General features: G+C 39.8%; 2 protein-coding genes across 3 annotated transcripts in view; one reads left to right on the plus strand and one right to left on the minus strand.

Moving 5' to 3' along the window:
• The window catches only part of SNRK (SNF related kinase), a 44,027-nt gene extending 32,663 nt beyond the window's left edge, over nt 1–11,364 (plus strand). Inside the window, exons 6-7 of the mRNA XM_054990740.1 lie at nt 3,880–4,014; nt 6,886–11,364. Coding sequence (XP_054846715.1) covers nt 3,880–4,014; nt 6,886–8,104 — 1,354 coding nt within the window. The 3' untranslated portion in view covers nt 8,105–11,364. The remainder of the gene's footprint in view (nt 1–3,879; nt 4,015–6,885) is intronic.
• A 3,032-nt stretch (nt 11,365–14,396) lies between these two features.
• The window catches only part of ANO10 (anoctamin 10), a 99,891-nt gene continuing 88,161 nt past the window's right edge, over nt 14,397–26,126 (minus strand). For both annotated transcript variants that reach the window (XM_054990742.1, XM_054990741.1), the window contains exon 13: nt 14,397–15,226. In XM_054990742.1, coding sequence (XP_054846717.1) covers nt 15,191–15,226 — 36 coding nt within the window. In that variant the 3' untranslated portion in view covers nt 14,397–15,190. The remainder of the gene's footprint in view (nt 15,227–26,126) is intronic.

Genomic DNA, 26,126 nt, shown 5'->3' on the forward strand with positions numbered 1-26,126 from the left:
TTGGTTGATGATTGAGCCAAGGAATAGATAATCTTGAACAACTTCAATTTCCTCATTGTCAACTTTAAAATTGTGTAATTCCTTGGTAGTCATTACTAGAGATGGGCACAAACAGCAATGCAAACAAAGAAAAGCCACGAACAGCCCAATCTGCTGTTTTGCAAGGCCCCATTCTAAATGAACAGGTGGTCGTTGCAAGCCTCGTTCATTGCTGTTTGTCAAGCCAGACAGTCTGGCACCTGCAGTCAATTCCGTTGGCAACTTAGGCAGGGATTGTCTGAACTCTGTCTGAACTCCTGCTGTTGCCCTGGAAACCCCAATCTAAGCCCAATTTAGCTTGATAGGCAGGTCTTTCTTTCCAGTGTGGAGCTCCAAATTTGTTACAAGGGAGCAAAGACCAGGGGGGAGGGGGGCTCCCAGCTCTGGCTTAGTTTGCAGACAGTGGAAAGGGAGAGAGTTGCTGTTGGCATTTTGATAGAGTGCATTGGAGCTTGAATTTTCTTTGTGTGTGGTGGTATAGAGATCTACCCCTTCAAGTTCCAGGGCTGCTGCCAGGCTCTGGGGCCAAGCTATTATTTATTATTGGTACCTTTCCTGGTGCCTGCTCAGGTCAGGTTTCTGGGAGTGCTGCAGTAGGGATCTTGACTCGGATGATGGCTGAAGGAGAGCCTGCTGGCCCCCACAAACAGCCAACCACGAACATGTTTGTGAACAGGGTCATGTTCGTAGTTGTTCGTGAGTCTCTGTTGGTGGTTGGCAACAAACAACAAACATCATGTTCTTTGGTTGTTGTGGATTTTCCGGGATTTTCCGGACAATACATCATGTTTTTTTTTCTATTAGTGCCCATCTCTAGTAATTATTTATGTCTTCTTGATGTTCAGTTGTAATCCGTCTTTGGCGCTTTCTCCTTTAACCTTCATAAGTAGTCATTTCAAGTCTTCACTATTTCCTGCTAGTAATGTGGTATCATCTGCATATCTCAAATTGTTAATGTTCCTCCCACCAATTTTCACTCCACCTTCTTCTAGATCTAATCCAGCTTTCCTTATGATATGCTGTGCATAGAGGTTGAACAGATAGGGAGATAATATGCATCTTTGTCTGACACCTTTGCCCATTGGAAACCATTCTGTTTCCCCATATTCTGTTCTGACAGTAGCCTCTTGTCCAGAGTACTGGTTGCGCATCAGAACAATCAGATGTTGTAGCATCCCCATTTCTTTTAAGATTCTCCATAGCTTTTCATGATCCACACAGTCAAAAGCTTTGCTGTAATCTATAAAACACAGGCTGATTTTTTTTGAAATTCTCTGGTATGTTCCCTTAGCCATCGTAAATTTGCAATGTGATCTCTGGTGCCTCTTCCTTTTCTGAATCCAGCTTGAACATCTGACATTTCTCGTTCCATATATGGTAAGAGTCTTTGCTGTAGAATTTTGAGCATCACTTTGCTTGCATGGGAAATTAATGTGATTGTCCGATAGTTGCTACACCCTTGGGCATCCCTTTTTTGGGGGATTGGAATATAAACTGAGTGTTTCCAATCTGTGGGCCATTGTTTTGTTTTCCATGTTTGTTGACATTTTCTTGTTAAGATTCTGATGGACTCCATTTCTGTAGCTTGAAATAGCTTTGTTGGGATTCCATCTACTCCAGGTGTTTTGTTTCTCTCAATGCTTTGAGTGTGGCTTTTACTTCACTTTCTAGGATTTCTGGTTCTTCATCAAAAGATTCTTTGTCAAAAGTATCTGTCATCCTTCCATCTCCTTTGTATAGTTCTTCAGTGTATCCTCATGACGGTAGCATGTATTGATTTGGGGATTAATTGAGGACTGTCTGCCCTCAGCATACCTCCCCATCACAACACCAAACACACCTGTGGATGAGGCCAAAGCAATGTTTATTTTTACTGGCTTGCCAATGCCTGGCACCATTTACTGCTAGCTACCCTGGATGTAAATTGTGGTGGTGTTCCTAAAGTCCCGTCTCCCCTGCCTTGCTGAAACCTGATTTTAACCTTTTCTGACCTTAATATCAAGGAGAACAGAAACGGAACACAGCAAGAAAAAGGCTTATTTACAGTGGTGGGGAAAGTAAATTGGGAACATTCAGGACAAACTTTATACCACTGAAAAGTGTGTGTGTGTTGTAAAAATAAAAAAAGGAGAGAAATATGGAGAATTAGCCAAGCACTGCCAAGCCCCACCTTTCAGATAACCAGTAGAGCTTTTTTAAAAACAGACTTTTGCCTGCACTAGTAGCTTTCTAATCACCCAGAAAGGCTGCATATGAGATCCATATATCAGTGTGTGCTACACCAAGCCACCACACTAAACAGGCCACTTTAATCTCATGTGACTGGAGACCTGCCCTGCTTAAGCAACCTCTAAACCCTATCTTACTCAAACCTCAATTAAATGGCTCATTTCCTTTCTGCTCCTCCTCTTCCTTCTTCCTTCCAAGTGTTCTGAGAGCCCTGGTTGTTTTTTTCTGTCTTTTTCTCCACACCATTAGGGTACAAAAAGAACTGGTAAATCCTGGAAAACAGGATGGCTTTGTCCATCAGTCTGATTATTTAAAATTGATTTGTAACCTATTGGTTTATTTCTGTCCTTTACTCCTGCCTTATGTTGTACTGTGGAGTAGTAGTAGGCTGCCAGGATCAGCTCTCTAAGGCGGTCAGGTAGAATGTGAGGAAGGTCCATAAATTTGCTTGACAAGTTTTCTGAGGCCCTGCTTTAAGTGCTCCTGCCTTCTAAGTTTAGATTGGGCAAATTTAGCCAACAGTGGAGAAAGCATTCTTGTTTGTAGGACCAAAATTGTGGAACTTCCTCCTTCAAGATAATTCTCTTCCTTTCACCAGTGGGTGAAAACTTGTTTGTTTCATTTGGCATTTCCTTATTGCCCTATCTCTCCTTCCCTATGTTTTAATAGCTAGTTACATGTTTTGTTTGTGGTTTTAACTGATTTTATGAGTTTCATAATGTTCCACTTTTAATTGTTTAGGATGAAGGAAGGGCTATAACATTTGCAAATAAATAAAATCTGTCCTATTCTTCTAGCTTTTAGAAACATTGACATTAGTCTGCCTCAGGTTCAAGATGGAGGCCCAGAGAGAATGGATGTACCAAACAGAGTGACAATTTGAGGCAGTATGTCAGCTTGGAGTGACAATTTGGGGCAGTATGTCAGCTTGGAAAGTTGAGGGAAGGGGAGAAATCACAAACTCTTTCCAGCAAATTCCTAGCAAAAGTTCAGGTGGCTGTAATAGGGACTCTGTCCATGGAGATGCAATGAGAGCCCCATCCAAGGAGGCAGCCCAGCTCCTGTAGTCTAGCTGCAAATACATGTTTGATCATACTGTGCACACATGCACCAGATGTTCTCCATGACTAAATCACAGGATAAAAGAATGGTCTTTATAAATAGCTATAACGATTTTTCACTTTTGCTGAGACATGTATATGTTAGTTGGAAAAAAATTGCTGAAGCATAAACTGATAAGTTACTGTGATCCAAGAAAATCTACTTAGCTTTCAGTTGTATTTCTTAATATAGTCTGGTATGAATATTGAATTTGCGACATTAGGTTGCCCAGTACTTAGTAATTTATTTATTTTAATTTATTTTATTATATTTGTATCCCACCCTTCCCAAGAAAGGGTTCAGGGTAGCTAACAACAATAAATTACAGGGTTAAAAATACCAGGAAATTACAGAGATCAATCAACAGTCTATTAGGTATCATCAGCGATAAGCCAAAAGTGTGCTTCCTGGTACTCTTCTTTATTTGCACTGAGGAGTATTGTAAATTGTGTTGGCTTTATGTCCAGTTTCAGAAAAACAGCCTAATATGTTGTATTTTATTTCCCCCAGGGCCCTGGAAACTAACAAATATAATCACATCACTGCTACCTACTTCTTACTAGCAGAGCGGATTCTAAGGGAAAAGCAGGAGAAAGAAATACAAACCAGATCAGCAAGTCCAAGCAATATCAAAGCTCAGTTCAGGTGAGAATTAGTTGCACATTATCTTATTGAATTTAATAAAGATTTTTTATCTATAAAGAGGCTTGTGGCCTTTTTTCTTATGATGGCTGATTCTGCACTCGTTGGATAATGCACTTTCAATGCGCTTTATCAATCATTTGAGGTGGATTTTTTGTTTCACACAGAAAAAAATCCATTCCAAATGATCTATAAAGAGGATTGGAAGTGCATTATCCAACGTGTTCGGAATCACTCATTATTTAAAATGCAGTAGCTTTACTTACCATATATGGTAACTCTACTCTTAGAGTAGAAAATGTTGAGAAACTGTCAGATCCTTGAAAAAAAATCTCTCAAAATGTGCAGGTTTGTATCTCAGGTCAACACATTTTTCCAAGAGGTAAGATCAGGTGGGTGTGAATTTGTAGATTGCTTGCCTTCAGTGTTCTTAACATCTAAAGAATTCCAGAACAAGAGGATGGAATTACCCACAGACATTTAGCTGTGATGGGTGAATTAGAGTTCGTTCTAGTGTGGATTTCTAAATAAATTACACACTCGCACATGTACATGCCTTATATGGAATCAGATCAGTAGCCCTTCTAACCTAGCATAGTCTAGACTGATGACAGCAGTTCTCTGTGGTCTCAAGTAGAGAACATTTTCTGTCCTACCAATGTGCTTCTAGTCAGAGATGCAGGGAATTGGAACCTTATGTGTGCAAGTTTATTTTCTACCATTGAACAAGGAACTTTTCCTGATAGAAGGCATTCCAGAAATTGAGAACATCAAGGACCTACAATGCATGCTGTCAGAGTACCAAAGCTGTGATAGTTTGAGATACAAAAAGTGAAGCCACTACAGCAGAATATGTTAAAGTTTAAGCTGCGTTGTAGTAAGCTACCCTGAGGACAAGGCAATTTGAAAATGGAAGAAATGAAGTAACATGTGAGTGGAAAATTACCTAGAAAGTCCAACACAGCTATCTTTCATTTCAAAAACAGATTGCTTAAAATGCTCAAGTATACAATTAAGAGAAGATTCAGGAAGATTTATGTTTATAGCCCTATAATAGAAGCTAAAATAAAATGTGTACTTCAGATTAGAACAAGCACAAAGAACTCCATAAAGATGCCATTTTAAAAAAAAATCCCTGTATTAAAGGCTGTAAAAGTCAAGAAAGCTTCCTTGGAGGGTAATAAAAATGGAAAAATTTAAAGAACTGGAGATGAAAGTAATACTGAAATGGTATAGGACTCCCTCCCAGTTATCCTATATGATCAAGGGAATGAAATCGGAATGTTGGCATTGTAATAGAATAAAAGGCTACTATGCTCACTTATGGTGGGAAGGCTCTAAAGTAACAGTCTTCTGGCAAATGATATTGGGAAAGGTGAAGGAGCTTTGCAATGTTGAGATAAATTTAAATGGGGAGATCCTATTTATGGGCATCTGGGGGAATAATAAAGTACAGGAAAACAGACAGCACTTGTTAAAAGCCATGATTATAGCTGCCCATGCTGTAATAGCGTATGGATGGAAAGATGCCTCTAAATGGACTTTGGAAAGATGGAATTGGTATTTATATGAATGGATCCAATCAGACATTCTATCGATACTAAAACAGGGTAAGACATGAGAAAATAAGACGTTAATGATAAGGAAGAAATGGTCTAGATATATAAGATGGGTAAGAGGAGGAGAGACCAACCAAATTATATTAACGAAACTCCAGAGAGTGCGCTCATGGTTAAAGATATAAAGTAGATGATTCTTGTGGTCGTTCCTCTTGGGGGTGGGGGTGGGGAGGGGGGAGAAATGGGGGAAAACAAGTCTGTATCGGATGTATGGATAGTTAAATTTATTCTATATATATGTACATGAAGTATAGATTGTATGTGGATATAATGCATGCATCAGTACAATAAAACAAAAACAAACAAACAAACAAAAAAGAAAGCTTCCTTGGAAGCCTTGTCCAAAGACGACAAAAAAAAAAAAACACTAAAGGCCCAGTGATGCGACTTGAGGTGGAAAATTATTTGTTATTTATATTCTGCTCCTATCTAATTGTCTAAAGCTGGGTCAGGAAAGGAGTGTAGTTCTTAACAAAAGTACAGGCAAAGGGAGCTGAAATACAAATATAAATACAGGTGAACTCCCCTTGCCCAACCCAATGTCATATCTACCTTGGTCCTAAGACTGCAGTTCTATCTACACTTGGAAGTAAGTGACATTTAACTGTGTGCTTTGCTCCAAAATAAACATACATAGAAATAGGGTATACAAGTGCACCTAAGAGGTAATTTCAGAAGTGGTTAACATGGCGAGGAAATACAGCAAATAATTTTATACCTATTTCATAAATGCAGCTGAAGCAGAAAGCCAGCTAGACAGGTAGAAAGATCATTAGATTACAAAGATGTAAAAGGAATGAAGAACTGGGGATTTCAGCAAAGCTTAAAGGAGTTCTTTGTAATAAAATGAATTTCTGGTTACCACAGATGGTGAAGCTTGGATATGCAATGCACTTTTACTACTATGATTTTAGCCAATTGGATATTTGGCTACAACTGTAAAATGAGATCCACTTTAACACTTAACATAAGAAGTAATGAATGAATACCATAAAAGGAAAAGTTACCAACACACTTGAGTCTGATGTTGCCTAGTAGCATTCCCTACTTTATTTCTTTCTGTGGCATTTGTGAAACTGTCCAAGGTTCAAAACAGATTTGCCATTCTGCAGTGTGGTAGTTCTTTGCTTCCATGGTAGATTTTCAAATTAAGATTCAATTGTAACTATTAAGTTTTATTTACCTTGCACCTTTCTTTGGGTTTTAGATGTTTAGTAAAACTGCAATTTAAATTTGTACTTTATTCTTGCTATAGGCAATCATGGCCAACAAAAATTGATGTCCCCCAAGATTTAGAAGATGACCTTACAGCATCTCCTTTGTCCCATGGAACTGTTCCTCAGTCTCCAGCTCGCAGTGCTGAAAGCATTCTTAATGGTCACAGGAATAAGGCACTTAATGATTCAGCAAAGAAAGAAGATATTTCTGAATTAGCTGGCCCAGCACTTTCTGTTGTTCCTTCAGTGAGCTTAAAACCTACAACTAGTGGTCGGAAGTGCTTATTTAGAGTGGAAGAAGATGAGGAGGAGGATGAAGACGATAAAAAACCTGTTTCCCTTTCAACACAAGTTGTTTTGCGCCGGAAGCCTTCAGTAACAAATCGTCTTACTTCCCGGAAGAGTGCTCCAGTTCTCAATCAGATCTTTGAGGAAGGAGAATCTGATGATGAATTTGATATGGATGAGAATTTGCCTCCGAAACTTAGCAGGCTAAAAATGAATATTGCGTCACCCAGCACTGTGCACAAACGCTACCACAGAAGGAAAAGCCAGGGTCGAGGTTCTAGCTGTAGTAGCTCAGAAACAAGTGATGATGATTCAGAAAGTAGGCGACGTTTAGACAAAGACAGTGGGTTTACTTATTCCTGGCATAGACGGGACAGTAGTGAAGGTCCCCCTGGCAATCAGGGGGATGGCAGTGGACAAGGCAAACCAAGCAATGGAAACGGAGGCATAGACAAAGCAAGCCCAGGTGATAACAATAAAGGGGGTGGAAGTCCTTCTGGTAGCTCTGGAGGAAGCACGAATAACAATTCAGGTTCTACTCGTCGGTGTGCTGGATCTGGTAACTCAATGCAGCTGTCTTCAAGAAGTGCAGGTGACCTTGTAGAAAGCCTCAAGTTGATGAGTCTTTGCTTAGGTTCGCAGATTCACAGCAGTACTAAATACATTATTGATCCACAAAACACCATATCATTTTCCAGTGTTAAGGTTCAGGAGAAATCAACATGGAAAATGTGCATAAGTTCTACTGGGGGTGTAAATCCAGCTTCATCTTTGGGCAGCATAAAATTCTTTTCCGACCAAATGTCAGACACAACAAATGAATTGGAACGAATAAGGAGCAAGAACTTGAAAAACAACGTGTTACAACTACCTCTGTGTGAAAAAACAATATCTGTGAATATTCAGCGAAATCCGAAGGAGGGACTGTTGTGTACCTCTGGTCAAACTACTTGCTGTCACGTTGTTTGACAATAACCAGACTTGACCCATTCTACTTGACATCACCAAACTTCCTTTTCAGAGCTGTGAATACTTTATTTCACTGAAACCCTTCATTGCCATTGTCTTAATATTTTAAAGTGAGCTTTGAGCAGTAATTTATTATGTTTTAATTTTAGTTTGCTTGATATGACAATGCATGATTTTTGTGCATGCTGCTAGCCAATATTTTTTTTATTCCCAACAGACCAGGCTATTGTGTATTTTTTTACATTTATAATTTTAATATGAAATTCTGGATTACACAAGGCTTGTATCCTGATCCAGTGTAAATGAAGCACTTAGAAGTTTCATGTTCTGCACTTAAATTTAGAGAGAGAGAGCTTTTGTTTTTAAGTGAAATGTCCAATCTTGTTCTGATCTTCTGTCATACCTAAACTGTGTGAGATGTGGCATAATTCTGTGTGTTTGTAACAGAACCAAAGCAATAATGTTTTGATGCTGAAAGCTCTTGTGGGAGCTTTCAGATTTCCAAGGCTTGTACAAAGCAGGACTGCACTGAAAAGGGTCTTGAACTATGATTTTAATCCCACATCTTTGTCTTAAACTGTGATGTGTGGTAGGGAGTTGTGGAAATGGACTAGTTTTGGTACAGGCAGGATTTAAAACAACACTCTAAGGCAGCTTTTCTCCATAGAAATATTGTAACATGCAGACAATCTTTTTAAAACTAAGGAACGTTTTAAGTCATCTGCCTGGAGCTTTTTACAATCAATGGGTAAATATATTCATTAATGGTATATATAATGGTGGCATTTAGACACAGTGCAAACCACTTAAAATGGACCAATGTATGTAGCTGTTGAGAGATCTATTCCAGTAAATCAGTTTCTCTAAATTAACTGGTTATAAACACTAATTAAAAGACTTAACTAAATTGGTATCCTGAACACGCCCTCCACCCTTTCCATTAACATTCACAGCCTGTTTTCAATATTAATAGTTTTGTGGAGAGCTTATTACTTTAAGGGTTAATCAAGCATCTCAACTGTTGTTTTAACATTGCTGCCAAGTAACCAAGGACAGTTATGAGAGGCGGCAATCATCTCCATATAAACTAGTTGCACCAGAAGTGGTTCATAATATACAATTCAGATGTTTTAATCAGATATTTTAAGTGAAATTGATGGAAGTAGAAACAATTACTGCATTTGGATCAGAGTAAATGTATTTTTAGTTTTAACAGAGAGCCTAGTGGAATACACTGTAAGTCTAACTTCATGAATCCTATGTACACAGATTTCGAAATGCAAAATGGAATAAAATTGTGCAGATTTCAATACATTCTTGTAGTATCAAATTTAGTTTGGTATAAAATAGTTGCCTTGTTGAGTTTCCTCAATAACTCTCTCTCCAAATCAAGTTAAATAATAAAAAGTTGGTGTGGATCAGTTTCCTTCTACATTCTTCACTGTTGTTAGTGTATCTTTTTTTAATCCCTTGTTATTGAAATGCTAGCAAATGAACATGCTGGCATTTTTCTGTACAAAAGAATAATTTTGACAAGATGAACTAACTTTTTGTGAACTTTTATCTAGAATAAAATATATTGCAAATCCCTAATTTTGGGAAAGGCAAGAATGTTGTTTTTTCCTTAGTGTGTGCCCTGGGTCTTCAAAGCAATGTTGATAGGAAATGATGGTATTATGTAGCAACATCCCAGACAGGCACCAATGTCTGAGGCAAGTTTACACTTTAGTATCTTAATGCTAGCAGAATGGTCAAGTAGAATGCATTTCATTTTACATTGTAGTCTGTAGAGCACCAAAGAACTGTTATGTTTGGTTATGATTATGTTGCTCACACTAACCCAGGTCTTGCTAAAGATTGCAACCCAAGGCACGCTGCTTACAAAAAGGTTCCATTGAATTCAACACAATTTATTTCAAAATGAAGAAGTTTGAGATTGCACTTGTAAGTCTAAATTGTATAGCATATTTTAATATTTAGCCTAGTTGGGGCTTATACTTCTTCCCAAATACAACAAGTTACAAATGAAACATTCTACTTCTTAAATGTTTTAAGCTGTTTCTAAGCTGTTGTTGCAGTTTAGTTTTAAAACAGGCTACCATGCTATACCAGTATGATATCAACAGCTGAAAGCTACAAAAACAGATGTATAGGCAAAGCCATAGAACATATTTGCTTGAAATTTTCTTGAGCAGGGATCTTATAAAGGGCCAGAAATATGGACAGTTCACAGAAGATAGTGAACAGAGCATGTATTAAAAAGTAGGAGAAAGTTTATAAAGGGCATTGGCAATAAACTTTGCAGCTTTTTATTTTCAAGTATTGTAAATATTCTTTCCACACTGTGTACAGCCTTGGAATGGCACCTTTTGACTAACCCAGGTGTTTTTTCCCCTTTGTTTTTATATACAAATGTGTATATATGGTGCTCACTTTAGAACAGCAGTGTTGACCATTTATGCTGCATAGCTGTAAAATAGCCTTATTTAGTTGTGTATGGTTGGTTGAACCTCTGGGTGTACAGATGTTACCTTGAGTGTCTTTTTATCCATTTGTTCACAGGTGAATGATTGTGCATGTGTTGTATGTTGTATTATGTTGTCAAGTTAAAGGAGGGAGCAAATAACCACTACATTAAAATATATTGGACCAAACTATTATAGAGCAAGTAACAGTTTCTTGTACCCCTTAAATCTGTCTTTACAAGTTGCATATAGTTACCGTAGCATATAAATTAAATATTGTGGAAAGCAACTAGTCTTGTATTTTTCTGTATGTGTATATAATGTACCTCTAGCAATTTATCTGTATTTAAGATGTGACAATCTTGACACAAAATTTTACAAGTAGCAGTAAAATTAAGCAGAACAGAGGCAAAGAATAAGAAGCTATACATGTTATGGAGGGTACAAAAATATTAGTTGATCCTTGTCTGTTGCTTCCAGCGATTGTTTGGCTTTCTTCATTGTATAAGCATTCATGATGTGTGACAAATGAAAAAAAAAATCCAACTAATAAAAATAACCTCTTTATTGGTGCATAAATTCCTTCCATGTCAACATTATACACTCTTAATCTGGGTACTGTTTCATCAGTGATTTATTGTGGTTTGAGTCCTTGTCCATAATGCAGTATCTTATGTCTTAATGGGTAAAAACCCCATACGAGTTAAAATTTTATTGGTCAAGAATGATTGCAAAAACAGATGGGAAATGCATTACTCAATATTATCACACAAATAAACTGAAATTTGAAACATCTTGTAAATCTTGATCATTCATAAGAGTGTGCTGTGAAAAAAAGATTGTCTACAAAATTCATGCTTGGTGTGGTCCTGGTGCCACACTGCTTGCTTGATCATAATTCTTGTTATTCAAAGCTGACTTGCACAGCAGTAGCATCTTTTCTGTATTACCATATCTGAAAAGCTATAGTCTATGTAAAAACATTAACTGAATAGTCTAGTTTTAACTTTTAAGCAATCTGGCACTCAAGCTGTACTAGATGTACTCCTTAATCCCTTATAATTTTGTTAGATCCATGTTTGAATGTCTTCAAGATGTGTACTCATTGCAGCAATCCTACAACAGCAAAACAGTCTTTGTGCCTGTAACTGTAATCCACAATTTGGTTTTTCTTCCAATGCATCTGTCTAGTGCAAATCCTCCCCCTCTCTCACACACACATAATATACCTCTGCTGTATAAAAGGCAAAATCCTGTACATATGTAATTTGCACCATTTTCAGATGCACGTGCCTGAGTCTTACTCTAACATCTCTGTATCTGAACCTGATATGGGTAGAAAAGCCACACATCTGACGTTCCACTCCTTTGGGCCCTTGCCCCTTTGGCTGGACTGCTTGCTTGCTGTTGTGATACTGACTTTAGGTTTTGGGCAGGGCAAAAATGCCCTGTTTTCATGTTTCTTATGGAATGATTAGGTTGTGTGAAAAGTCAGCCTTTTGTTTGTTGGGGGAGTTGTCATTCCCATTTGCTAAGTGAATCAGTGAGGTCCATGTTTGCCTATAAAGTTAGTGTTCTATTCATGTTCCTTATTACCATGTCACTGTCATGCATTGCTCAAGCAAAGTTGAGTGTATTAGGGAAATTTAAGCCTGATATAAATACTACAGCTGTAGTTGAAATTTGGCCTTGTATCGGACAGTGTCAGCAAGCTAAATCTTAAAATATAATTTCCCCTTGCTGTAAATAAACGATTGATTCTAAATATCCTGTCTAGGGAAGGGTAAAATCTTTCAGAAATCACTTTTCTTGTTAGTGGCTGGGCTGTAAAAATCCAGGAGCTGGGTAAAAACACCGTGGTCTGGAATTGTGAGGTGGTACCATCAGTAACTGGAAACCTGTCAGCAGTGAGGAATGTGAAAAGCTGGAGAAAACTAGACCTGGAAAAGAACTGTAGATATTGGAGAAAGAAACTCCTGATGAAAGCAGGTGATTTGGAAAAGGATAGGCTGTGGCAGGAAGCTGTGGAAGAGGAACTTTTTATGAACTGCTCTACCTGTTGTGCAGACCAAAAGTGCAGGAGGAAAATATTAGTGTGTGTTGCCAAAAAGGGCTTAAAGTATGGACCAAAGTATGAGATGGCCTGGTCAACAAGAATAGCCAGGGAAAAAAGACACATTTCCCTGCAATTGCTAAGGTTGCACAAGACCAGGTAATTGAAACTTTCACTTAACTTTGCTAGAGATGTGCCTAGATAGCTTTTCCCAACCAGCAGGAGGAGTCATTACAGCCAGATGTTAATGAAGGGAAATGCCTACGGTATTCTCTTTCTGGAATGCAGCTCTGATGGTATCAATAGGCAATCACTATGTCAGAGTCTATCTTAGAAATCTGCTAACAAAGTTAGATCAAAGAAATTCAGGTTTAGTGTTGTTTTTTAAGGAAAAAGAAGGGAACCATTTTCATGCAAACAAAATACATAATACAAATGGGAACAAGGGGTGTAGGCAAACTGCTGACGGTGCTAAATTGCACAGAAATAGTGAACAGTTTAATCTTGGTCAAAGGAAAAATGTTGCTTATTACCTTGGTATTATATAAAAACTAAGTGATTTATTGTATAGTCTTAATTTCTCATAAATCTGTAGCAAGATGGTCTTTTCCAGGAATAAATGCAAATCTTAAAGTAGGGTGTAATTTTGTTTTTTGGGAAGAGAATGCTGCTATGAACTTGAGTAATAAAAATGGGTTGAGGACTCGGTGTTTCTAAGTAGCTGTGTTTCCTTCATAAGTCCTATTTGTTAAGGGGTAAGGTGCAAGTTGATTAATTTGAAATGTGCTGGAGAAGAGTTTTAAGGATACCATGGACCGTCAAAAAGACAAGTGGCGGCTTTATCAAGCCTGAATTCTCCAGAGAAGCTGAAATGATGAAACCGAGGCTGTTGTACTTTGATCATATCATGAGAAGACAGGACTCACTGAAAAAGACAAAAAATCTAGGAAAAGTTAAAGGCAATAGGAAAGGAGGAAGACCCAAAATGAGATGGGTTGACTTGATAAAGGAAGCCACGGCCTTCAGTTTGTAAGATCTGAGCAAGGCTGTCAATTATAGTAGGGTGTTTATTCATAGGGTAGCTAGCTATTAAGTTAGAAGCAACTTGACTGCACATAACACACAAAGTGCAAGCATCCAGTAGAATTGGGACAGGTAACACACAGGCCCAACTTAAGAGATGGGACAGGTGTGTTTGTGTATGAAAAGGGACCAGTAAGTTTGAAACTGACCCAGAAGCTGAAAGCTAGGATTGGCTGAAGCATGTTACAGTGGGGATGTGGATCTGCTACCCTGCCCTGGAGTACGTCTTGGTTTTCACTAACATGTTTATAAATAAAGGGGAAAAATACAGAAACTCTAAAAGCATGTGGTGCTCTACCATCCAAATGAAGACAAACCCAGGTAGCATTGCCCTCTGAAATACCTCACCTCTTAGGAAAGTGGTACCCATTGTTAACAACTCTATTTAAAAGGCGACAATGCAGTCTGCTTTCCACAGTGAATACAAACACAAAGATCAATCAACTCCACAATAACCCCATCTTCTTTTAGGAATTCTTTTCATCAAATAGGACAATTCTCTCCCTAGATGTTTTCTTAATTCTAATGTTACAGCCTACTTTATATGCCCTTCAAAATACTGTCTGTGGCCTATGCCATACAGTCAAAATAACAAAAACCACAAGCTGTCTTAAGAATCTATGGACCACAAATGTGGTTTAATCCCAATTAAAAATGTCACAAAAATAAATGTTTTGGTACACAGAGAAAAGAGATTCACAATGACTGCATGTTTTAATGGGTTTTTTGCCAATTCTGATGACATTATTTATTAACATAGCTTGTGTTTAAAGATCCAGCCAAGTAGAAACTGATGCTGACTGCTGAGTAGAAAGAAGATACAAGCATGACTGTATAACTGGTACATTAGATTAAGATAAGCGAACTTTGCTTTCTTCTCCAGTTCCTTAAAACAAATATGAAGGAGGCACAGTTTCACACTGAAATGCTGCAATCTACAGTTTCATACATTTTACAGTTCACATTTCTTTTTTTAAAAACTTGCTCTAATTGGTCCTGTGGAAGAAATTTGTACTTCACATCATACAGTAAACAAGATTTAGATTTCCCCCCCCATATTTTTATGGAAAAATTAATAAGAAATCTACAAAATAATATGATAGTTAAATATTGTAGTATGAGGATAAAATAACTCCCACAAGAGATATGAAACTGAAGTGAGTATTTCTGCCTCCAAAATTCTCCTTTTAAAAGTTGCAATTCAGGATTATCACTATGCTTAATACTGATAACTTTTAGAGATTTTAGATCCTTTTGTAACACTGGTGGCTATTGTGGATTGTAGGCAGATCTGGAACAAGCTTCAGGTAGGTGCTATGTCATATGAGGTGCGGATGGAAAAGTTGGTTCAGCCTTCTAGTGGTAAATAAAGGCAAGTAATAATATATCATGGAGTATTAAAATGGAGTGATCAGGCATTTCTTGATGTTAGTACTTGTAACATTTTACTATTCGGCAGATGCTTAGGATATCATCTTAGGGTGTTCATTCTTTCAGGGACTCTGTCGCCAGCTTCATTTGCTAAAAGAAAGTAGAGCATAAAGTACATAATGCAAGTTAAGCAAACACCCCATCTGACATACAATGAAAAAAAAACAGCTTTGAACATAATCATGACCCTTTCTATATGTGGACCCTTTATTACTGCTGAGGCTTTGTTTCACAATATGCTGGAATCAAAACTCTGTCTGTATTTAGTACAGTGCCCATAATAATTTGGAAATGCCCATACTCACCAGCAAGATCAGTTTGGTTCAATGGGACTCACTTCCTAGGATATGTTTTAGTATTGCTGTAACCGATCAGAAAAGTTCTCATGTGTTACATTTCAAAGGTGCCCCCACTGGCTATTGGTTCTTCATTTAGTCATTTGTAGCCACCATTTCAAAAGGCAAAACAGTGAGCCATTTGCTCACTGTTTTTGTTCACTGAAGGTTGTAATCAGGAAACCATTAATTAAGGAATATTTTTACAGCGCACTTGTGCAAAAATGCTTTTTCTAAAAAAGACCAAGAACTTGGTTATGAGAGAAGGGATGTAGCAAAATACGATAACGGTACTACAATTAGGCAATTTTAGGACAAGGAATGCAACCAGTGGAAAATTCACTTATTACATCACTAATCACTTCATGGATCATAACTCTTTCTGAAGCATCAATAGCATTTTTCCAGTCCACGCTAGATGGGCGGGGCCACAATTGTCTTTAAAGCCAAAAGAATTGTCATAATCGGCACTTTAAAAGGATGGGAGACGAACATTAAAAATACTGCCAACTCATTGCATTTCAATGACATCACATTACAGACTGTCCATAATAACCAAGTGAAAAAGTATCATTTGCAGAGAAAAGAGATAGCATGAACGCAGCCCAAGTAAAAATGCCACACAGTAGCACCCTAATTCAGTTATTCCTTGAGTTATAGGTGAGAATGAGAATACAGCCTGGAAGAATTTTATAAGTCTTGTAATAGAGTTCTTGACTGCTGCTCAACTTCAAATGAACCTCAGTTAGCATGTTATCTTCACTGTACACAAATTAAAATTCAATTTGTTTTATTATTAAATCATCATAAAATCATTAATTAATCTTTAAAAATTAAAATAAAATTCTAAATTGTTTCCAGTACCATTTTTGTAGCCATTAAAAATCAGACCTTGTAAGCAGTTGGCCCAGCCTCTGCCATCTTTAATAGCCATTTTAACATGGCTACTTGTGATATTAAAAATCACCAGGCCTCTGGATTGAAAATGGCAGCTTGTATTGCAACCGGAGGGCCTCCAGCTAACAGTTGCTGAGTCCCACCCGGGAGATCCAGGCATAAATGGAATGCCGCATAGGAATACGGAGAGATTAGAGGTGATTGGATTTGCAGTCTCCCCAGCCCCTAAGGAATCCAGTGCAACAAAGGTCTCGCAGAGTCATCCCCACTTAACACATTCCATTCCCTCCTTCCGTGATGAGATCTGTCCTTGATTGAGGAGCTAATCAAATGACATTCATAAGTATTTACCGTTGTTCCTGGGAAAGTACATTCCCCCAACTAAATTAATCAACTTAGCTCCGGTGGACTTCATTAACAAACTATCCCTTTTGTTTTTGTGCAGCACTAGAACAAATGTTGCATTTGCTTTCACATGCCCCAGCAGCTACCAATCAAGATAATCACACCTTTTGTCAATCCCAGGAACTGACCATTGGAGTCTTTGTTCTAATGGCTAGGTGGGTTCTCCCACCTCAGGGCACGTTTTACCTATAAAGGTAGGGCCCTGGCCTCATTCAAACTGTACACGCTTACTGGATCCAAAGCGCTGTTCCCTTGAGGTTTGCCCTAAGCCTCTTGCTTCTTTGGCTGAGAATGCTGGCATTTGAAGCTCTCCCTCTGCGGAACCCCCGCTCTCTGGATAGGTAATTATCACCTTGCAAACCCTCAAATCTATCCCACCTTCACCACTGCTTTTCTTAGGCTTCTTGTGTGTTTGTGTGTGTATGCATTTGTCCCGTGAATAAAATTACTCTTTAATTAAGAACACCAGCTTCTATTTACTCGCAAGGATATCAATTCAGGTAACAACCTAAACAAAGTCTTGAACTCGTTTTGGAAAATGCTCATGCTGGGACTTAGGAAATTTCCAGGAGAAGGAATCATTGGCATGCTATGGTAAAAAAAAATACTCATGGTTGATTAGGAGTGTCTTTGCTACACTCCTATATACATTTTTGTTTGTTTATAATCCTAGAAATTGGGGAGGGGGGCTCATAACTGAACAATGGCATTCAAATTCTCCTTTAGCAGCCATTTAAGGTTTGGCCATTTAAGGTATTAATATCAGTACCAAAACACTGCTCACAGACCATTTACACAAATTGGATACTCCATTCTCTGATGGAAGGGAAAGCTATATGATATGGCACCTCTTTTGAAAAGACATGGGAAATGCTTGTAGAGGGAAGGGAGGTCCTTATCTACAGCAAGCCATTGGATCAGCCTCTAGAATGTTTCACTTCCATTTTACCTATTAGCAGGCCTTTTTTTCAGGGGGAACGCTCCGGAACACCGTTCCGGAACCTCTAAAAAGAGATCACGTGCACGGTGGCCACACCCACGTGATTCCTTTTCCTCCTGTGCTGCCTCTCTCTTTTAGCAGAAGCAGCAGCAGGAGCAACAGCAGCAGAGACTTGTTAAAAAACAAAACAAAAAACAGACCCTTCAACCCAGCTCACCATCCTGAGTCAGGAAGCCGGAGGAGGGGTGGCTGTGGCATTGAGAAGTGGGGGTGAGTGGGGCACAGTCTCTCCTCCACACACTTAGGCGCCGGAAGCTGGAGCTGCAAGCTGGAGGAGGACTCACTCACCTCGTGCAGCTCCGAGGCCGGCATGAGCTCTCCTCGCGGCCTGCAAGCCAGAGGAGGACTTGCTCGCCTCGTGAAGCTCCGAGGCTGGCACGAGCTCTCCTCGCGGCCGGCAAGCCAGAGGAGGACTCGCCCGCCTCATGCAGCTCCAAAGCCAGCATGAGCTCTCCACATGGCCTGCAAGCTGGAGGAGGAGGACTTGCCCGCCTTGGCGCTGGCATGCGCTATGAGCAGGTGCAGCTCCGAGGCCGGCATGGGCTCTCCTCATGGCTTGCAAGCCGCAGGAGGACTTGCCCGCCTTGGCGCTGGCGCGCGCTATGAGCAAGCACAGCTCCGAGGCCGGCACGAGCTCTCCTCGTGGCCGGCAAGCCAGAGGACTCGCCTGCCTCATGCAGCTCCAAGGCCAGCATGAGCTCTCCTCGTGGCCTGCAAGCCGGAGGAGGACTCACCTGCCTCGGTGCTGGTGCGGGCTATGAGCGGGCGCAGCTCCGAGGCCGGCATGGGCTCTCCTCGTGGCTTGCAAGCCGCAGGAGGACTTCTTGTGGGCACATTTAACGTGAATTTTTTAAAAAACTGTTTGTTGCTATTATCCCCCCTCCCTCCCTCTATAGTGGGCATTTCTAACATGAATTTTAAAAAGTCTGTGTGTTTGCTGCCTTTACTCTCCATGGTGAGTTGGGCACTAATCTACTAGAAGAGCAGTATATAAACATGCTGTGGTTGTTGCTATTCCCCCCCCCCCTTCTCTCCCTCTATAGTGGGCACTTCTAACATGAATTTTAAAAAGTCTGTGTGTTTGGTGGCTTTACTCTCCATGGTGAGTTGGGCACTAATCTGTCTAGAAGAGCAGTATATAAACATGCTGTGGTTGTTGCTATTATCCCCCCCTCCCTCCCTCTACAGTGGCCACTTCTAACATGGATTTTAAAAAGTCTCTGTGTTTGGTGGCTTTATTCTCCATGGTGAGTTGGGCACTAATCTGTCTAGAAGAGCAGTATATAAACATGCTGTGGTTGTTGCTATTCCCCCTATCCTGGCCTGGGTGGTATACTGCTCCAGTTATGCTAAAGAAACTGTGAATAGACTTTTCATCCATACATTTCTCTAATCTTTTTCAAAGTCCTTAATACTCTCTAGCAGTTGCCACTTCATGTGGCAGCGAAGAGGAAGTGGTGTCACTTCCGGAGGTGGGAGCACTTCTGGAAGTGATGTCACTTCCTGGAAGTGATGTCATTTTTTGCTTCCAGCAGCGTGCGCACACTTTGCACGTGCAGATGTCATAATGGAGAGTTCCACCACCTCTTTTCCCAGAAAAAAAGCCCTGAGTAAGACCAGAGCTTTTTTTCAGCAGGAACGCAGTGGAATGGAGTTCTGGAACCTCTTGAAAATGGTCACATGGCTGGTGGCCCCACCCCCTGATCTCCAGACAGAGGGGAGTCTAGATTGCTGCACGAGGCGGGTGAGTCCTCCAGCGGCTTGCAAGCCACGATCTAAACTTCCCTCTGTCTGGAAATCAGGGGGTGGAGCCACCAGCCATGTGACCATTTTCTCCGAGGGCAACCCACTGAGTTCCACCACCTCTTTTCCCAGAAAAAAAGCCCTGCCTATTAGTAAATTCAGTTTAGTTTCCTGTACATTTTTGTTTGTATGTGATCCCTGCAACAGTGGAAAAAATCTCATAAATGAGAGATGGTGTTCTAATTCTTCTCTTGCTACCTTGCTACCTCAGGTTCAATAAAATGCCTTAAATGTTTGATTTATCAAGAGATGGGATAGCGGTATTCCATTCATAACCCAAACAGACTAATTTACATATCCCAAGGCAATTTTCTCACATTTTCAACCTTACTGTGCTGTGATGTTCTAGTCTGTAAATGTGCTGCAGATATTCTACTGTGCTGCCTATCTACAGCTTAGACTTTGATAACTGAGCATCTACATATACCTGATAGCAAAAAATTCGTACCAAAATCAAACAAGTACCCAACCCCCTTTTATTTTAATTACTTCACTATGTTGACCTCTCCAGGAAAAGCTTATTATTCATGAGGCAACAAATATACAAATTCGTTTTAAGACAGAAATGACTGCTCTGCAGTTTCTGTGCATTCTGAAACATGGGATGCGCATTCATGTGCAGAGCCCACAAATCACCACTCAATTTTTTTCTGCTGCTTGGGGTTTTTAAAACCATGTGATTTTCATGTAGTTTTTGGAGAGATTTCATGGAACACACTGATAAGTGCATTACTTATTTCTCCAGTTTTCAATAGTCCCAATTTCCTTTTCTTGTTTCCTGTCTACAAGCTGATCTATACCTGTTTCTGAGGTTCTTCTGCTGATTGTATTGAAAGGGGCATTGATGCTGTTATGATGGTGGTGTGGATTATGATTATGTATTTTATGGATTGTGATTATGTATTTCAGAATGTGTGTAAACTGCTTTGGATCTACTACATGGGGAAAAGCAGGACTTTTTTCCTGGGAAAAGAGCTGGTGGAACTATTATCACATATGTGTGCGCGCTCCCAGAAACATGTGATTACATAACTTCTGGAAGTGACGCCACTTCCCGGAAGAGACGTCACTTCCTGGAACCCAACACAATGCATTACAAAATAAATATTAGTAAGCTTGGAAAATTACACTATTATGAGAAAGGGATTTTTTCCTTTCTGTATCCTCTACAAAAAATGAAATCTTCCATTCCTTTCCCCAAACATTTCATTTCTTTGGAATCATATTTTAAAATATGCAAGAAGGAGGGGGCCTCTAAAAATTCAAAACCCATCTTACAAATCTAAATTCTAACAGATTCCCTCAGCCAGTGTAGGGGGAAAAATCCAGAATTACACAGTCTGAAATTCCTAATCAAATGAACATTAATTTTTCAAATTTTCAGGGAGAGTTTTGCTTTATTGGAGCAATTCAAAATTAGATACTTAACTTTAGCTGCATTAGATTTATACTTAGTTTAAAATGGCTTTTTTTTGTTGCCTGCCAACTCTAACTTGCCAATGGCTAAGCTGTTGTGACATTGTGAAATGCTCATAAATATCCCAATGTCCCAGACAAAAAATATTCATAAAAACTTCCTTAACACCCATATGTCCACTGTAATTTCAGTGATGTTAATCAGCTGAGGGTGGGGAGAACCATTTGAGTTACAGCTATTAAGACATAAGAACACCTATATGCTGATGAATATATTGATGAAAGCCTTCTGTGACTTGGACACAGCTATCCATTCCTAACATAAAACTGGAATAACCATAGCTTATATTTTAACTAAGACAGAACCAATCTTCATTCAAAAGCTGTGGGAACCATAACAATGTCAACTTCAGTCAACAAAAGAATGAAAGCAACACACACACACACACACACACACACACACACACATGCACAGCCCCACCCACTCCCATGAAAAGAAAGCAGAATGAACTCAAAGCAGCTTAGCCTCCTCTGGAGAGCCGGACCCAGCAGCTCTGCTTGCACTCTCTCTCTCTCACTCACAGAGGAATGAAAAAAAGGAATGAACTCAAAGTAGCTAAACCTCCTCTGCAGAGCCCGTGCTAGACACAGCTCACTCACTCTCTCTCTCTCTCTCTCTCTCTCTCTCACTCACTCACAGAGGAATGGAAAAAACAAAATGAACTCAAAACAGCTTAGACTCCTCTGCAGAGCCCGCACAAGGCCCCAACTCTCTCTCATTCACAGAGGAATGGAAAAAAAGCAGAATGAACTCAAAGCAGCTTAGACTCCTCTGCAGAACCCGCACAGGGCCCAAACTCTCTCTCTCTCATATAGAGGAATAAAAGAAAGCAGAATGAACTCAAAGCAGCACACACACACACACACAGCCCCACCCACCCGCTCCCTCAATGAAAATAAAACAAAATGAACTCAAAAGCAGCACACATACACAGAAACCCCTGAATGAAAGCAAAATGAACTCAGCCCTCCTCTGCAGAGTCCGCACTGGGGCCCAGCTTGCTCTCTCTCTCTCTCACGCACACACAGAGGAATGAAAAGAAAGCAGAATGAACTCAAAGCAGCTAAACCTCTTCTGCAGAGCCCGCGCTGGGCCCCAGCTTGCCCTCTCTTTCTCTCTCACAGATGAAGGGAAAGAAAGCAGAATGAACTCAAAGCAGCTAAACTTCCTCTGCAGAGCCCGCGCTGGGCCCCAGCTTGCCCTCTCTTTCTCTCTCACAGATGAAGGGAAAGAAAGCAGAATGAACTCAAAGCAGCTCAACTTCCTCTGCAGAGCCCGCACTGGGCCCCAGCTTGCTCTCTCACTCACAGAGGAATGAAAAGAAAGCAGAATGAACTCAAAACTGCTTAGCCTCCTCTGCACAGCCTGCGCCGGGTCCCAGCTTGCTCTCTCTCTCACACACACACACACACACACACACTCACTCACTCACTCACTCACTCACTCACTCACTCACTCACTCACTCACTCATAGAGAAATGAAAAAAAGCAGAATGAACTCAAAGCATCGTCTACTTGCTTGCATGCTCTCTCTCATTCACTCAAGAGAGCAGAATGAACTGAAAGCAGCTTAGCCTCCTCTGCTGAGCCCGTGGGGCCGAAGGAGGAAGGAATCATATGGGCAGATTCTAGAGCTGCCAGAACACCGTTTCGGAGCATTCCCCCTCAAAAAAAGCCCTGGGGAAAAATATGTAATATATATTTTAATAAATAAGTAATACTAGGCCTAGTACAGAAAACTGGTTGCTTGCTTATTTTAAAGACTAAACCATCTAGACATCCAGAATAAACAGCAAACACACAGTTAGTACCAGCTTAAAATAAGAATTACTTTTCGTAGTGATCAAGATTGCATGATTTTATATATAAATAATAAAATAAAATAAAATTTGTTTGCCACTGCACAAAGAATGCAGTTAGACAATGACAAATATGCTATAAATTCAATGCATTGCCAAGGCAACGTTTTAGCAAAAGTAAAGAGGCTAAATGTTCAAACTTGCTTCACAAATTACATTTCCCATCACATCTGGGCTAGGAAAAGTATGTACTTCTCAGGAGCTATACAGTCAGACCATTCAGTCTACAATTCAAGCATTACATTGAAAGTAGCTGTGACAGCAGATGAAAATAGACAAAACTGGAGTACACATACAGTTTCATACTGATTTATTATTTATAGTAGAGCCGATTAGGAAAAGTTGTAACAGCTACAACTTAAGATAAAGAACTGACTACTGCGATTAATGTTGTGCTGATGTAATATTTTATTATTAGAACATGATACTTGGCTTTGTAAAAACTTTGCATAATATGTGACATAGACACTTTGAAAAAGTGACTACAGCATACTATTTGTCTGAATATACTGGTAGCTGAATATGCACCATTATAGCTGCATATGCAGGTATCTCACCCCAGTGCCATTCTGACTTGGGAAAATGGCACACGGAAGAAGGAAAGAGCTCCTCTTCCCCCAACACCATGGTCCCAAGCTGAATCTAGCTCTTGCAGACTTTTAAAATGAAGTTTCCCACAGCTACTGTACAGCTGTGGGGAAAGTGCACTGGGCAACTCATTAAAAACGTGTAGTTTGGCCCTAAAGTGCAGTTTTTGGTGATGTCTTAGGGTGAAACAGTAACTTTATTAAACAATTATAACGTGCATCCATATTGTGAGCTTCATTTTTACAATAATCTACACAGAAATTTACACATCATGCTCAAAAGGAAACTTAAAGCCTTTTTGAAGGTAATCAAATGTGATTGGAAATGCTACATTGGTCACACCAACAAGAAGCTACTTACAAAAGATAAAAAGCTCCATAGATAACAAATTACAAATAAATGCAGAATCATTTGCAAAACACAAGAAAGAAAATCTTCTTGATACCAAAACTGATATCTTCTTATACTGACAGGTATAGTTAAGTTTGCCAGTATACCTTTGCATAATCACTCTTTCATAATCCTAGCACCAGCTAGGATCCTGAACATTTCCAATATACAAACTATATACAGGGGAAAAAACAACAGTCACCTGAAAAATTAGTAAGTACAAATGCAATTCTTTTATAAATATTTTCACATAATTAAAGATGAAAAAACATTAAGATTGGTGTTCATTACACATAATAGAAGAAACAGATCAGTCCACAGCGTTCTTAAAGGTAGAGTCTCTAATTTCCGTTTTAATTTCACTTAGACACTGAAGATATTGACAAATAACCACTTCTGGAATTGACCCTCTATGTCCAGAAATGGAAACAATGTGTCACAAGCTGTCCTCCACTGACCGCCAACACCTTTCCTGGTGTCCACCAAGCATTTCTCAAAAGTGGGTGGGACCAGATGGGACTTTTGCCCACCAGGACTTCTGATTGGCAACTGGAGTTCTGATTGACTGTGCAGATTAAACAGCATCTTGTTAAACAGAGATTCTGCTGGAAATGTTGAAGAGTTACTTATGATAGTTATGTATAACCTCACTCCCCTGACATTTTGTGGTTGGCTCCACCTCCTGTGGCAGCCATTTTTGTTGTGCCCACTACCCTGTCTGAATTTCAAAGATGCCCACAGGGTCAAAATATGTTGGTGGCCCCTGAGCTAGAAGATGGGGTACAGATCCTTAAATTTGGGTGTCAGTAGAACTATGGAGTTACCTATGTATAACCCAACCTTTCTTGCCCTTAGTTAGGACAACACCCAAATATCCAATTGCCACTGACAAGTTACACATTTATCCAAGTAACTGGTATCCAGGGTTGCTGAAGAGGGCAAAAAGCAGTTTTCTAATTCTCCTCTGTGCATTTACTTTTCCCTGTAGGTAGGGCCTAGCCACCACCATATTGGCTTCTTCCCTTTTCCAACACTATTTTCTCTCATCTATCCCTATTCCCTATCCCCACACTTAAATATTATTTCCCCCCCTTCTAAGCAGTAGTCTTTAAGTCCTCTTCTCTCTCTCTTTTCTCTTAATATCCATAGAATACTTTCCCACTCCTTCTTCACGTTTAGCAGTTCCATTCTCTGCTGCTGCTAGCCAGACAGGGGTGAACATTTTGTTTGCATACAACTAGATAGCATAAATGCCATTCCCACCTAGTGACAGGTAATATTTTCTGTGCGTTATTCAGGTATATGCATTGCAATCAGCAGCACAACAGAGACATACAAGAACCACCACCATGTATACTGTACCAAGCTCCTTGGAGGAAGGGTAGGATAAAAATGCACTAGACAGATAAACAGATACAGGGTCAACTCATACAAGATACAATGGACCAAACAGTTAGAATGGATCTGAGATCTTTTGACACCTCTCTCATTCATGTTCCCTATAAATTTTTGTGTGTGAGAGAGACTTCAGTATGGAGGGGTTAAACATCTTCCTCCCACCAGCTGTTATCAACCTCACTAGGGGAAAAATGACAGGCAACTTCCTGTTCACATGTAAAGAAAGCTGCAGAAGGGTGTTAAACCCTGTCCCACCCACACCAAACATGTGCCAACGTCAGCATTTTCCCCCCAGTAAGGTTCATTTCTGGTATGGAGCATAGTTGAGAAAAATGCTTTATAATAATAATAACATTCGATTTATATACTGCCCTTCAGGACAATTTAATGCCCACTCAGAGCAGTTTACAAAGCATACCATTATTATCCCCACAACAAAACACCCTGTGAGGTGGGTGGGGCTGAGAGAGCTCCAGAGAGCTATGACTAGCCCAAGTCACCCAGCTGGCTTCAAGTGGAGGAGTGGGGAATCAAACCTGGCTCTTGTTACCAGAACTGCTCTTATTAATGGGGGAAATTAGCTTTAGCAGTCTGTAACTTAAAATTAGCGCGGATCTTAACCTATGTTTACGGAGGTCCCGATTCCAGACACTCTAGTGAAAAAGAGGCAGACTATAAATAGGTTCAATCACGTGTATTTGCTAACAATGTGGCGTAAGCCTAAACTTGCACAAGCATACAAGAGAACACACAAGATCTAAGAAATACAGAGTAGGAAATGCAGAGACTTTCGCATTAGCGGGTTCCCAACGATGGTGGGGAATACTCACAATCCTGG

The sequence above is a fragment of the Eublepharis macularius genome, chromosome 11 (assembly GCF_028583425.1).
Source record: "Eublepharis macularius isolate TG4126 chromosome 11, MPM_Emac_v1.0, whole genome shotgun sequence".
Lineage (NCBI taxonomy): Eukaryota > Metazoa > Chordata > Lepidosauria > Squamata > Eublepharidae > Eublepharis > Eublepharis macularius.